This window comes from Acanthochromis polyacanthus, chromosome 11, assembly GCF_021347895.1.
Source record: "Acanthochromis polyacanthus isolate Apoly-LR-REF ecotype Palm Island chromosome 11, KAUST_Apoly_ChrSc, whole genome shotgun sequence".
Taxonomy (NCBI): Eukaryota; Metazoa; Chordata; class Actinopteri; family Pomacentridae; genus Acanthochromis; species Acanthochromis polyacanthus.
Window position 1 is genome coordinate 20,518,229 of NC_067123.1, and position 14,277 is coordinate 20,532,505.

Sequence of the window (14,277 nt, forward strand, 5' to 3'; positions counted from 1 at the left end):
AAAGTGAGACTGTACTGTAGTCTTTGTTGACCTGCACCACCAGCAGCTCTGGCTCCACAGCCTCATACCAACACTTACTACAAATAGTTTTTTTTTTTGCTGTATTCAGGAGTCTACTTTGAGCAGACCCTCATTTTTAAAAGCCTAAATGAGATTTTAAAGCCACTACACACTCATACACACAATCTATTATTAGTTAAATAAACAAACAAACTAATAAGCATGGAGGGCATGACTTTGGAGCGGTTTGTGTTGTGTGCATAAATGATGAACTCGCGCACATTTAGTGGAAAAGCCGTTTGTCACTGAACTTCAAATGTGACCTTCATGGAAAAAAATATTAGAACTGCTGCCTCGTGGTTGTGAGCTTCCTGCTAAAGCAGTTTACATCCACATCTGTCCAGACTAACATGATACATGGACTAAAGGCTTTGTAGGAGTTAGATTTGAAGTAAAAAAAAAAAAAATTACCACTGAAATAATCACTTCATTAACGTATATCTCCTGGTTTCTGTGAAAAATTTCCTCTGAGAAACATGCCGTCTTCACTTCGAGATGATGGATGTTGCTGCAAAGAAGCTACAAATTGTAAAATGCAGACACTTTAGATGATCTGTACAACCAGCACAGTTCCAAGGTGGAAACCCAGGATGGGTGTCAGTAATTCTGACTAAATGAGAAACAATGTCACAACTTCCCCTTCTGTTCCTTTTACAGTGTTGAATGACAGTCAGAAAAATGTTGTTGCAGAACAACATGGTGGCACGACAAGTTGACCTTTTTTTATATAAAATTTCATCACTTTATCATTTTTGACTTGTCAACATTTGCATGAAATGTTTGCTACAATTACAGAATGGATTCTGCAGTTTTAATTAATGTGTCCTCTGATGTAACAGTGACCTTTGACCTCCTAATGAACATTTGCACTTATTAGAACCTGACACACATGAAAACATTTGACTCCATCCACGGCGGTCGCTGCTACAGAGGAATAAAAATCAAGGACTGGGAATTCTTATGTTTTCTTACAACAATATTGCTAAAAGAATATCAAGAATTGTATTTTACTAGACAGAAATTTGGAGGTTTTCTGTCTTAATGTCTATGCTCTTGTATAAATACACATTCAGTCATAGTGTTGCTGGTTAGGCAGTGTGTGTAAATAAAAAGAAAGCATCTCGTAATGCTGTTATTTTGCCAAAAGGCCAAAACTTAACGGCTTGTCAAGAAGAGAAGTATAAGCTGATCTTGCCAACGCTAAATATCTCATATCCAGTTTGTGTTTTCTTACTGATAAACCTCCATGTAGCTCTGCTGGGACCAGTGGTGACCTAACAGTTGCCAGATGGACAGACAATGAGTAACACAGCAAACAGTAAATCAGCATGGCTGTGGGTGTACTCGTTAACTCCCAGCGCATCAACAAGTACTAAAACAGACTAACACACACAGTGGTGCGGTAAAAGCATCCTAAAGTAGTTGTGACGATCAGTGTCAGCGTCAGTGCTGTCCAATCACAGGCTGTAAATAAACGGATTGTTTCCAACCTGCAAGGTATCGCTGCACAACAACGAGGTGCTCAGTAATCCATCCCAGTATAAGTTCAATGTTCAAAATGATTATTAGTCAGCAGTGTTTTTCAGAGTAATTACAGTTTATGGATTTTAAAGAACGCAAATGTCAGCTTTGAGCTTACCAAAAAGCTCTGGTAATAAAGGTCATCTCAGTAGGCCGGATGAATGAAGACGAATAGACATCGGTAATAGCAGGGATAGACGAATGAAAACAATTAGAATAATGTGAAAATGAACAAAGGTTGCCTTCTTGGAACATTTATTTACAGTAATATTGTGTCACACGTAATGCGACTCATCTAAGACAGCAAGAAATCATCAAGAAATCAGTGTGATGGCACAGAGGCGAGGAGAAAGTCCATACAGCAGTGGAAATCATTTTAGTTTTGTGTGTGCACGGCTGGCTACATCCCGTCTCTGGTCCTGTAAACAAACTGATAAAGATCACCGCCTGGTTGCAATGAAAAGTCAAAGGGAGCGTGCACTGATGGCATGCAGGCTAGTGGAGTTGTCAGTAGCCACTTTTCACTGAGGTTAGTTGAAGTAGATTGGCAGCTGAAATGGCTTTCCCTTACAGCTACCATTTAGCAAACTGTCAGCTAACATGCTAACCGTCTTTGCTGCCTCTGAACAAGTAAATCTGGTTAATCCGAGGCAGTGCGTTTGTCTGATCCACGCCTGGCTTACAAATTCCAACCCAGACTGTTCGCGGAGCAGTTTAAACTCTGACTGATCATATAAAGCTGGACGGTGCAACACGGCTAATAAGCTACTCGGAACTCTCCAGCCGCGTGCCCTCAGTGGTCGACATAGTCAGCGTGCGTTGCTATTGGTCAGTGGTGCAAACTGTTGTGTCAGAGTTCAGCGTAACTAGAAAGCTCTGGGGAATTCACTTCATGAGCCTCCATGAGTGAGCGCACTGACTGATTCCTCTAAAATGAGCTGATTGGGTTGTAAATGTTGGTGACACTGAGATATTAAGATATGCCCAGAATGCACCTAGAAGTCAATTCTGCCTACTAGTGCAGATTTGCTGGGCAGTTTGTGTGGTTTTAATTACTCCCAAACAGCCAGTGTATCAGCTCTACAAACACAGGAACCTTTAACAAAACAATATTTACATGTAAATCAAATCATAAGGCTGTCGTATTTACATACATCAACAACAAAAAGCTCTATCCTTCATTCAGACGTAGAACGCTGAGGCTCCCTAGGCCCCGGCCTGCAGCGGAGCGTCCAGGGCTCTGATGTGGACGCTGGGCAGAGTGAACCAGGCTAGAGGAAGCTCCCGTCCAGCGCTGTCGTCTTGGAACTTAATATTAAGGTAGAAATCTCCGGTGTAGAGGAAGAGCAGCGCACCCTCACACACAGAACTTTCTTTGGGTTTCACCTGGAGACACAAAACAGACAGAGTCAGCCGGTGTGATTCCACCCGGGGAGCCAGTTTTCTTCTCTTTGATGAGAAGTCGCAGACAAGCTTCCCTTCAATTCCCAAAATGAAATTGTTTTGCACATTCAAATGAGGAATGCATCCATTCTTTCATCTGCTTATTAGACTCCAAACTCTTTGTTCTGGCACCAACCAAGTGTGCTTTTTTTTTTCCAATTGCCTGCAGCTTTGTCAACATTCAGGAGTGAGAATTTGTTACGTAAAGACTAACTTCTAGGATCCCTGCTCTGCTGAAGTTATTTTTAATTTAAAGATTTCAGATAGTGAGATTCCTGTTTTTGCTGGTTGCTAAGAACTGTTGATTTTTTTTAGTGTAGATCTGTTTAAAGTTTTTCTTGCCTTCTAGACAGCGACTGCTTTCTCTTTATTTCAAGTAACAGCAATATTGAGTCAAGTAATCATCAGAACAAGCGTCACGTCCGCCTCCATTGCAGCCAAAGGTGCAGTTTGTTCATGTGTGTGTTGTAGTGAACACTGCAGCTCCACACATCCTAGAAATCTCTGTAGGGTTAAAAACACAATGAATGGAAGTGAATATAATCCAATTACCGCCTAGAGAGGAGGAAAAAATAAAGAAAAATTCTAAAATGATGTTTTGTTTTAGGCCTGCACTGTGCTTTGTGGTTATCACTTTTGCCTTGCAGCTAGAAGATCCCCGGAATCTTTCTGCATGGAGTCTGCATGTGTGGCTTTTCTCCGGGTTCTCCAGCTTCCTCCCACAGTCCAAAAACCTGCTCAGGTTAACTGGATGAATGGATGTTCTGTTTTAATAGATACCATCTTGTTTCTTATAGATATTTATGCTTGTTTTAACCTTTTTTTAATGCTGTTAACTATGACATCAGTATCATAACTTTACAAGTAGTAGAAAATGTATGTAGATTCAACATTTGTTTCCAGTGTCAGGAACACCTGTAGGCACTGCTGGATAAAGACATTTAAAGTAAATCTGCCAGAGTAGGTGTGGGACCTGCTTGTAAGGAAAAATGTATTTTGTAGCACCTTATTTTCTTCTTTTATCATCTAGTTAACCCTCCTGTTGTCCTCATCCACAGGCGCCAAAAATATGATTCCTTGTCTGAAAAAAATCCAAAAATTCAGCAAAAAAATTTCCCCAAATTTCTGAAAATGTGCAAAACCTTCAGGAAGAAGATTCCAATAATTACTTAAAAGTTTGCCGAAAAAGTTTTATTTAAAAAAAAAAATCCCCTAAATTTGGGAAGAAAATTCTTGTAAATATTTTCAAAAAAATTAGTAAAAATCATCCAAAAAATCCTAAAAATATCTAGTGATTACACATATATCAGTGAAATTTTTAATATTTTCTTTAAGAACATTCATATAAAATTTACCAAAATCCAGTGAAATTCGTTGGATTTTAGTTGATTTTTTTGTGAATATTAAGAAACATTTTTAATATTTCTTTTTTTTTTCACCGAAAAATGTTGAAAGATTTCCCAAAAATGTTGAAAATGTGGACATCAGAAGTTTCACTGTGAACATCTATTTTTTCTCCACATTTTTAAACTTTAAAACGGCTCAATTTTGACCTGCAGGGCCACACGAGGGTTAAACAAATATGTTAGTGTGTTAAAACCTGCAGCACACTCAGTGTGACCTCTGCTACTGTGAGCTATTAGCATAAGCACAAGTTTGTTAAGCATGAACTTGTAACCTGTAACAACATGAAGCCTTCCAGTTACATGATGCAACATAACTCAATTAAATTAAATCTTAGCTGTTTGCTGGGAAATGCCATCATTGTTGTGCTGCAGCCCCCACTGACCGTGTCGATGTAGAAGGTGTTGGAGCCGATGAAGGTGACTGCATCCTCCAGATCGTAGTTCTGCACTCCGTTCTGGTAGTCCTGATACGGCACCACAGTCAGAGCCAGCGGACCCACCGAGTTCTTGCTTAGATTGGTGAGTTTCACCTCGAGGGTCACAGCGTCGCCCACTTTACAATCGGCAATGACGTCACAGTCACATGGCTTCCCATTCACCAGCACATCTGGAAGCGAACAAAGACGGGAGAGGATTAGCGCCGGCGGGAGTGAAAGAGACGTGTCTTTTGTTAAATAGTTTGTGCGAAAATGGAGCTGTGAAGAATTTGGCAAGCAAGAATAAAGACCTTTCAAACCATTATTCAAATCCCGGCACACGGTCATTCACAGCATTCCCATCCAATCTCCACTTCATTTGTATTCATCAAAACCCGAGCCGGCCATTAATGGCCTATCATACTGTGTCTCGTGGAGGATCAATAAGCTTTGTTTGCTCTAAAATACGTTTTATTGACGTCAGTGGAGAGTGCCGGAGCTGTGGGTATTAAACTGAATTCCCTCCTGTTAATCTCATGCATGACTAATTTCTGTCTTGAAGGGACGAATTAGATTGTTGGAACAATCCCAACGTGCTGCACGCGCCACTCAGAAGTACGTATCTTCCTTCTCACATGGCTGTACCTCCCCCTCTCTGCTGTCACAACCAGCCGAGAAACACTGAGTGAGCTCAATTCAATTCCTCTAATGTTTGGCTACTGGCTCCTGATGTGGCCCCTATTTGGCTAAGGTGCAGAGGGAGACACGATGATTTGTTTTGAACAACGAGCTCGGTGAACTGAGCGTCTCGACACTCCTGGCGGGCTGAGGAGAAGACTGACTCCGAACACGGGGGGCGCCCAAAAAGATCACCCGAGTAATGACTCCTCCGAGAATAACAACGGCGCACACACACACACACACACACACACACACACACACACACACACACACAAACTGGCTGTCATACGCTTTCTAGTGTCACGCCCGTGGCTGTGATAAACACTGACTCAGAGCGGCTGAGCCTGTGTGACAGCCTGATGAAAGAGACGAGCTGCGTTCACTGCCGCTGGTGTGCCGATCTGTTGCGTACAGCGAGGGGTGGAGGTCGAGGGTGGGGGAGTATGAAAACAGAGAGGGTGCAGCTGATGGGAGGGGAGAGATGGGCGGGTGTGGGCGGCTGAGGCCGTGCTGTCACAGCCAGAGAGCCCCGGGGAGGCTGGAGCTACAGGAGGGTGACATTCAGCTTCACGGCTGTATTAAAAACACTCTTCACTCAACACAGGCAAGCAGAAGCACGCACACTGGGACTCACAAGAGTTCTTTAAAAGAAAAAAACGGATGACAAAAATAACAAAAATATCTCAGAATTTGATATGATAGATGCATTTGCTGGTACTGCCTGTTAATAAAACGCTTTTAATTGGTGAATTATGACGCTGTTGCATTCTGTTACTTCTTTACTGAGAGATTCCACTGTGATATTTTGATGCCACACATGTATGAAAGCTAAGATTCCCAATTGTAGGCCACAACTTTGCCAAATTAATATAGATTCAGGGCTATCAAACGTTCCAACCAAAATGTTTCAAGTGCAACTGTGTGTGTCTTTGGAGGCCTGTTAAGATAAAAGGGTCATTCAAGAACTGCAGGACAGTTTACATCCCATCCATCAAATTTCAAATAATCCATGTACAAAATACTAAATAATGCAGCTGTTGTGTAAATTTAGTTGTCCTGAGAGCAAATCAAAAAATAAGAAATAAACACAGGAGAAAATAATGTTTGAAAATATTTTTTTAAAATACCAAATAAGTCTGGAGTTCCCCCTAAAATGTCATTTTTCTCTTGTCCCACCCAAAGATGACCAAATTGAATCTCAGATAAAACTGTTAAAATGAAATTTAAATCTCCTGTTTTTCATTGATATCTCTAGTAATTGTAGGATTTTTTTTTAAATCAACATAATATTTTTAATAATAATTACTATGTGTGGAACGTGTGTCCTACAACATGCACACAACCCTGTTAGCAAAACCTTTTTAGCAGAAGAAGAAAACAGTGAATCACGTGATATGCTGGAATCATCAAACCCCTTTTGAAAAGAATGGGCTATGTCCTTTGTTCTGGTTTTCATATATTGATAACACTGTCAGCCTTGACTGAATGTCTCATTCTACCTCATATTATCAGGATAAGACTAATTCTTTAGACTTTTTCCATCAGTAAGTTTATCTTCTTGGTCAGCAGTAACAGTTGTGACTTCTACTCCTGAGAAAACGCTAACATTAGCATGGATTAGCAGCTCTGTTAGTGTGATTAGAGAAGGGTTAGCAAACAACACTTAAAACATGAAGTGAAAATTGTACCATTGATGTGTAAGAGGAGCTAATCATGCCTTTGATAGTTTATTACCTATTATTGACGAATATGTAGCAGAAAACTGTAAAAGAGGTCTATTTTTAAAAAATGTTGAGGCCCAAATATCCTCCAATTCTGGAATGACATTCCTGCACTGCAGTGACTGAGTGGAGACTAGAGGCTTCTCTGTGCACAGCCACCTAGCAGTGTGTACTGATGGATATGAGATGTTGAAGACCATCTGTGATTTGTAGTGTCTCCTGATGTTTGTGAAGAGTTGAGTGAATATTTGTAAATTGTACAACGTATAGTCTGCATGTGAGGCATTTAGGGAACCTTTATAGAGTGTACCTTTAGAACGCCCCTTTAAACTGCCCAAGGCTGTGTATACACATCAGCCAAGCCATGCCACCACCATAAATACATTTTCAACTTGCAGGAAACACTGTGGCCAACATTATGCCTTGCATTTATTGCAGGGAATGCAGCTAAAGAATGGTTGGGATCAGAGCTGTCGAGCCATTCACTTTCTGAACTGGAAAAAAAGCACACAGTCTCCAAGAAACTTGTCCCGTGCCGTGACAGGCGCCTGACCAGCGGAGCAGCACCAGACAGCAGCAAAGTCAAGCAGTGAGGAGTCACAAATGAAAACGTTGAAAACTACCTTTAATATAGCTAAATGGGAGCTACCTCGCACTAACATAAAATCACAGATAGAAAAACAAACAAAAACCTATTAAATGCAATAAACATTTTTCAAGTCTCACAAGATTTAGCTTGCTGCATTTTTGCACAAAAAAACAAACAAAAAAACTCCAAAACATTTTAGTTTTTGCAGTGGTTTACTCAGGTAACATGCTTGTTTTGAGACCCTTAAAAAGGGAATTGTAAACACAGCAAACAACACAAAAATAAGAAAAGCAAGTGCTCAAACACAGGGCTGACAGAAGCTTCTGCATGACGTAAACGGTGCTGATTTTTGTTGTCAGGCCCCGTGGAAAGAGGCGGCTTTAGGCTGGGTTTGAACAGATTTCTTCCTGAAGAAGGTGGCCAAAGTGTATCGAGTGCATTAACGCCTGGGTGTGATCCAATCTGCAAGCAGAGCAGCTCCAGACATGGTCTGGCTGCTGATGCAGGTGAATTCTCACTGTGATGTGTTCTGCATGCATTCACAACCAGCACTGACATGCCTTTAGAAAAACAGACACAGACTGCAAACAATTCGTAAATGAGATCTTTTTTTTTTTGTACATTTGCTCATCACATGCATGAGAAATATTGTCCTTGGATAGCACTGATATGAGTCATGGCCACTAACCACTGTGCCTTTTCCAATACATGAGATCATTCTGCAGAAGCTGCAGCTCTGTAATACATTCATTTTCAAATGCAGGCTCCTTCCTGCTTGTTACATTGTGTGAAAGGCAAAAAAAAAGTAGGTCTGGCCTTCGAATATATGTTTAACCAAGGTTCTCTAAACGTCTTCACAACTACCTCATGCTGCTATCAAGCACATATGGAGAATTACGGATTTCTGTTTTTACAGGGAGATCTCTGGTGACGATGCATTCAGACACTCATGCACATATATAATACGATCCTCTCATAGCCTGTAATGCTCAGCCTATAGTGACACCTTAGCAAGCAGTTATATTTAGTTTGTTCAAAGTCTTGTTGCTAGGAGATGTGCAAATTATAGGTAGCCTACATTGGCTCTAAAATTGGAAATAAATTATTTCACATCAAAAGCGAACAAAAGAGGATGGTTAGTCTGTAATGAGCTGATGAACGCCCACACACACGCAGCTCAGTCACACACACCCACAGCTTGAACACTTGCTACAGAGTTTCTCTACTGTGTTGTCCTGGTGTATCAGCACACAGGCAATCAACTGACTTAGATAACCAAAACGTACACAGAAGAGCAAGCAGTGGGAAGAAACAGTGGTCTCCAATGAGAAAAACGACCCAAAAATACACACAATTACTTAATAGTATGAAAAAAATACTACTGTAGTAAAACAACACGAGTTAAGATGCTACAAGCTAATATTCAGATTTTATACAACATCATACGCGGTACATCTTTGTATCTCCCCCAGAGAGGACTCTAAAGGTCATGACAAAGTGCTGCTTTTTAAGAGCATCTGCTGTGCATTTCCTCTTGTGCAGAGCTGAGAGCACCGATTCTCTCTCGTTTACCTCCACAGCCTTCTGTAAAGTAGCTGTGTGGGGGAATGCAGAGTGCCCAGAGGCAGAAAAAGCACAGGTTACATGCCTCAGGCTTACGGAAGGAAATATTTAGGGATTTGTAGAATATATTAAATTGTGATTTTTCTAACGAATATTGTAATTTAAATTAAGTTTGTTTTATTTATAGAGTAAAATTGAACGGTGCCTTTCTGGGTCTACATGGACTTTCGAACTTTATGGGAAAAGATAAGATTTTGTTGATGCTTCTTGTTTAGGTCTTGTGGAGAAAAGTAAACATTTGGTAAACTAACCTTGAATAGTTTTTCTATTTAAACAGCTTTGTTAGCATTTAATAAAATATTATGCTTGACATAACTGAGTAACATTTAAGAAGTTAAATTCGTTGACCAGAGTTGGCCACTTCTGATCATGGGTGGCTTTACGCTGCAGGAACTTCGGTCAGGTTCGACGTTGCGCAAACTTTTACAAAATCGGCCCCCCTTTCAGCCATTTTGTTTCCACTGTTTTTGTGTATGATCTGGACGCTATCACCAGAATGTCAACTCCAACAATGACAAAGAAGAAGCACTTTAGGAACGCTGGTTCTGAGAGCACATAAGACATAGAACACAAGAGAGTTTGTCATGTTAGCTCGTGATGAAATTAATGCTGTCAATGGTGATATTAGAGAAGACTACTACTCACTGAGGACATCAAGAGCACAAAAAAATGACACCTGTAGTCCTATTGAATTTACAGTAGTGCTTTAGGGTCAGTCAGAAGTTCCTGCTCTGGAGTAGTAGGCCTATAAGAGCTTCTATGGGGGCAGTTCTGTCAGTCAGAACAAATAAAAAAGGTTTGGGAAACCGTAAACCGTGTTGGTGCAACCGCTAACGCTAATGTTTATAGCTTTGTACAGTAGCTGCTTAAGATGACCTCAGCGCTTTGCCCCAAACCTAGAGGTTTCAATTCAGGTACTTTAAGGTGAAAAACTCCACAATTATGATACAATATGCTTAAAAGTTAAAGTGAGAATTTCCAACAACTCTATTCACCATCTGTCTGCCGTGTAGACTCGATGACCTGAACCTGTTAGCTACCTGATGTGAGGCGCTAATTTAAGAGTGCTGGAGCAAAATAAGACTCACCACTGTCTTTCTCCTTTATGCACAGTGCAAAGACACACCCACTAAACACTGTTACTATTCTCATTACATCTGGTGAAATGAACGGCCACTTTTTGTTTTGCATTGCTATTGTTGCAGCAATATCAAAAATAGCAATCTAAAAACCACAGCTCAGCGCCAGTGATACTTAAAATCCAAACTGTATGCGTATAAAAGAGAAAGAGAAATGAAATTTTCTTCCCGGCCTAATGAGGATAGTAGCTGGAGGGAGGAGAAGGGCTGGAGAGTGCAACAGAAAATGAAGGGGCAAGTGAGCTGCAGAGTAGTTTGGATATCCAGAAGAATAGCATCAATAAAACAGGCCACAAAACACAGAATAGGTAAATGTCAGCATGGAGGTGGAGGAGAAACATTACTGCTACAAAATACACCTCTGTTTTCTGCTCCAACAAGTGCTGCAAGAGCAACAGGTACATCCCAGGGTGTATGTGTGAGGAAAGGAGTGTGTGTAACAACGCTGTGCGTTTGGAACTGACTTGGGACTTTACTCAGCTCATTTTTAATGCATCGATTTGTTAGGTTGTGACAGGCTCATTATTAAGTTCCAACGAATGAGAGGAATTGATCTGTTTATTAATTTCTCGCCTGTGCTAACGAGCAGGTAGACTGCTTGCAACATGGTATGTAAGATGTGTAGCAGGCTTTCATGTTAACGCACACTGACAGACGCACACTTCTGCCCAGATGCTGCTGCTGGAGTCTGCAGAGGCGAAGCGCTGCAGCAGGCGTCACCACAGCAACCAGGAGGGAAACAGAGTAAGAGAGAGAGAGAGAGATGACACCTCCCTCCCGTGTGAGTATGAAAGCCACCGATCAAACTACGACTCAGAGATTAAACAAGCCTCTCCGCCCCTCGCCGTAACGCTGTCACCCTTGAAGCTGGAGCGCAGGTGAAGATAAAGATGACGAGCGACGCTGGGTGATTTGCCTGTGTTTACAAGATTATGCTGTGTGTCACAGCGCGTGTCGATTCAGCTCATTAAGATTCAGTCACAAATATTGCACAGCGAGCGAGGGAAGGGGACGATTTGGGACCACACAAATATAGCTGCCATGTTCACCACGTGTCATGTAAAATTGCAGATCTGAAGGAAACGCTCATTAAACCAAAGAGCTGGTGTCTCTTCTGCAAAATCGATCACATCAGCAATATGCTTTCGGTGAGCAAGTGTCTGTGTGGTGATGGGAAAGCAAAGAAGTTGAAATGAAAAAAAAAATCTGTATTTGAATAATGATTTCAGTGCACACAAGTAGTGACAGTGACAAAGATAATGTTACTAAAGTAAGGCTAAACCTAAGCTACAAACACACACAGCTGACTAAACAGCAACCATCTGGGCCAGAAAAGCAAGGCCAATGTGGAACTGAAAAAACTGCACTTCTTCAAATGTCCACTTGAGGCTGTTTCCAAAAGTGAGTCAATCCTCATTGGCTCCCATAATAAAATGCCCAACTTTACAGCTGAAATAAACATGTATACAACCTGGTACTGAAGCCAGTTTTGATTTCCACAGCCAATTGCCTTGTTCATGACAACAATACAGATGGTGGCTTATTATTTTCTTTTTTTATAATCACTACCTTAAATTTTATTAAGGCATGCGTAAATTAAGGCTGTGGCCACTTTGAGTGACAGGTGGATGTCGTCATAGGACAGTCCGTTGCCCATTTCCCGCCTCATGCTTCACCACTTTAAACATTTACGGATAAATTGGGAGTTTGGCGGAATCAGGTACTTCCAAGATAACAGGACAGAGCCACCACACTGAGCATGAAGCTAATGGTTGATACCACGACACATTTGTGCATTTTATAGGGAAATGAGTCATTTACTGTAGTGCTTACAGTCCTGCCAGAGATACCAGATTAATCACTTTATTCCTTTGGCAGACTGTTCCAAATAGCCGCTGTAGCAGAAAACATGGTGGCTTTTTCTCTGTACATTAGACACAGATGGCAAGTGTATGTTACGTGACATCAGATAATGATTACAAGATGATTTATGAAAAAGAAATTGTGGCAGAGATATAATGTTTTACCAGACTGATTTCACTCATAATAATATAGCAGTGACTCATGTGGACAGAGATGACCAGTCAACAGGTGGCATTTATTTGGTTACAAATCCAAAAGCACTGTGCCAATGCATTCTCACACTAATCCCCATAACTGAGAATGGGTGGTAAAGTGATTTCTATCCTAAAATAAAAACACACTTTATGAAACACAACGATTCACATTGAGAGAATAAAAATCCATAATTCATGTAAGAGTCCGGGTCAGGCTTACTACAATGACAGTGACTTTTCCTCCAGGATGAACATTAACAAAGAGTTGTGCTCCGGCCCACATGACCAGGTCATCAAGGTTTAACAGCTCATTCCAGCCAGTGGCCGCTAGCAAGGCAGGGTCATTGATGAATGCTCCGATGGAGGTGGAGGATGTGCTTTAAAAGGTTGAGGTGTGCTGCAGTAAGTCTAAAAATAACCTGCCAGTCTCTGATATCCCCCTAAGCCATCTGCCCCCTTTAGAATTATTCTCATAACAACCACTCATTTGATATCTGTTCTCTGTTCTTTCAACGGACATTTAAAGATTCCATCTGCTCTGATGAAAAGGAGCCAGGAACATGTTTGGATGTTGTCCGACTCGCTTTCACTTTTATCAGCTTGGACCAGGAGGGCAGCACATCTTTAACTCTGCAAATTTCAAAGTGCCTTGCTGCAACATATGTAGTCCGATAGATATTAAAATGGTAACGGCAATATAAACCAACCATTTTGTTAACTTCTACCGAAGCAGTATCTTTCTAAAAGGTCTGAGTAATCGCTGTCCATCTGTCCCTCTCTTTGAAACCCAACGGTCACTGTCTTTAATTTTTTAACTGTCAGCAGGGACATATTTAGGAGGCTTCACTCAAAACAAGCAGACCTGCTCGGGCGCTGCGAGTTCACTCAGCAGTGAGCAGCAGCAGCCTGTGGCTGAAAGATTGGCGGTTGCGCTGCAGCAACAGTTTATAAGCCTGGTAGAATAATATTGGCTGGTCTCCACACAGGACATCTAAGCGAGCAGAGCTGCTTCCAGCCTGTTCACACTCATTGCTGCTCTGTGAGCACGGCGAGCACGAGAGCAAACGCATTACTCATCCAAAACATTCAACATTGCTTTCATTCCCTGCTGGTGGCTATGTGACTTATGTTTGCTCAAATAATAGTCCTCTCTCTCTTTTTTTCGCCTTTTGTTCGATCTCCCCGTTTTCCTCTTCAAGAACATTTGTGTACTCTGCTGGCTCTCTGTTTGCATGGAGGCACCCAAGGTTATCTTTGTTTAGAATCCTTATCCTTCACTTTCAGTCGCACTCAAAAGCAGGCACAACACTGCAAGGATACACAGGTTGAGATGCTTACATGCACTTATTGAAACATTTAACAATGCAACTTACTGCTACATGTCAGACTACAAGTGAAGTGCTCTCTGTAGTGCTTCAAAAGAGAATAACAATAGATCTGAAGAGACTCTTTATAAGTGAGAACAGAAATATAATAATGAATGAATACAAATCTAGCCTGACACGATGACTAAATCTGGGGAAGATTGGCTCTCACTGTCAAATTCCTTTTACTTCAATGTTAAAGCTAATTTTAATGATCAATGTCGTGAAGGTCTGTGAATATTTAGACGTTCCTCTGA

At 41.2% G+C, this 14,277-nt stretch overlaps 1 protein-coding gene across 2 annotated transcripts in view; it reads right to left on the reverse strand.

The window, feature by feature from the left end:
* Positions 1 to 1,819: 1,819 nt before the first annotated feature.
* The window catches only part of trappc9 (trafficking protein particle complex subunit 9), a 285,840-nt gene continuing 273,382 nt past the window's right edge, over positions 1,820 to 14,277 (reverse strand). For both annotated transcript variants that reach the window (XM_022194077.2, XM_022194076.2), the window contains 2 exons: positions 4,814 to 5,037; positions 1,820 to 2,967 (listed from right to left, as the gene is read on the reverse strand). In XM_022194077.2, the coding sequence (XP_022049769.2) occupies positions 2,788 to 2,967; positions 4,814 to 5,037 (404 nt within the window). In that variant the 3' untranslated portion in view covers positions 1,820 to 2,787. The remainder of the gene's footprint in view (positions 2,968 to 4,813; positions 5,038 to 14,277) is intronic.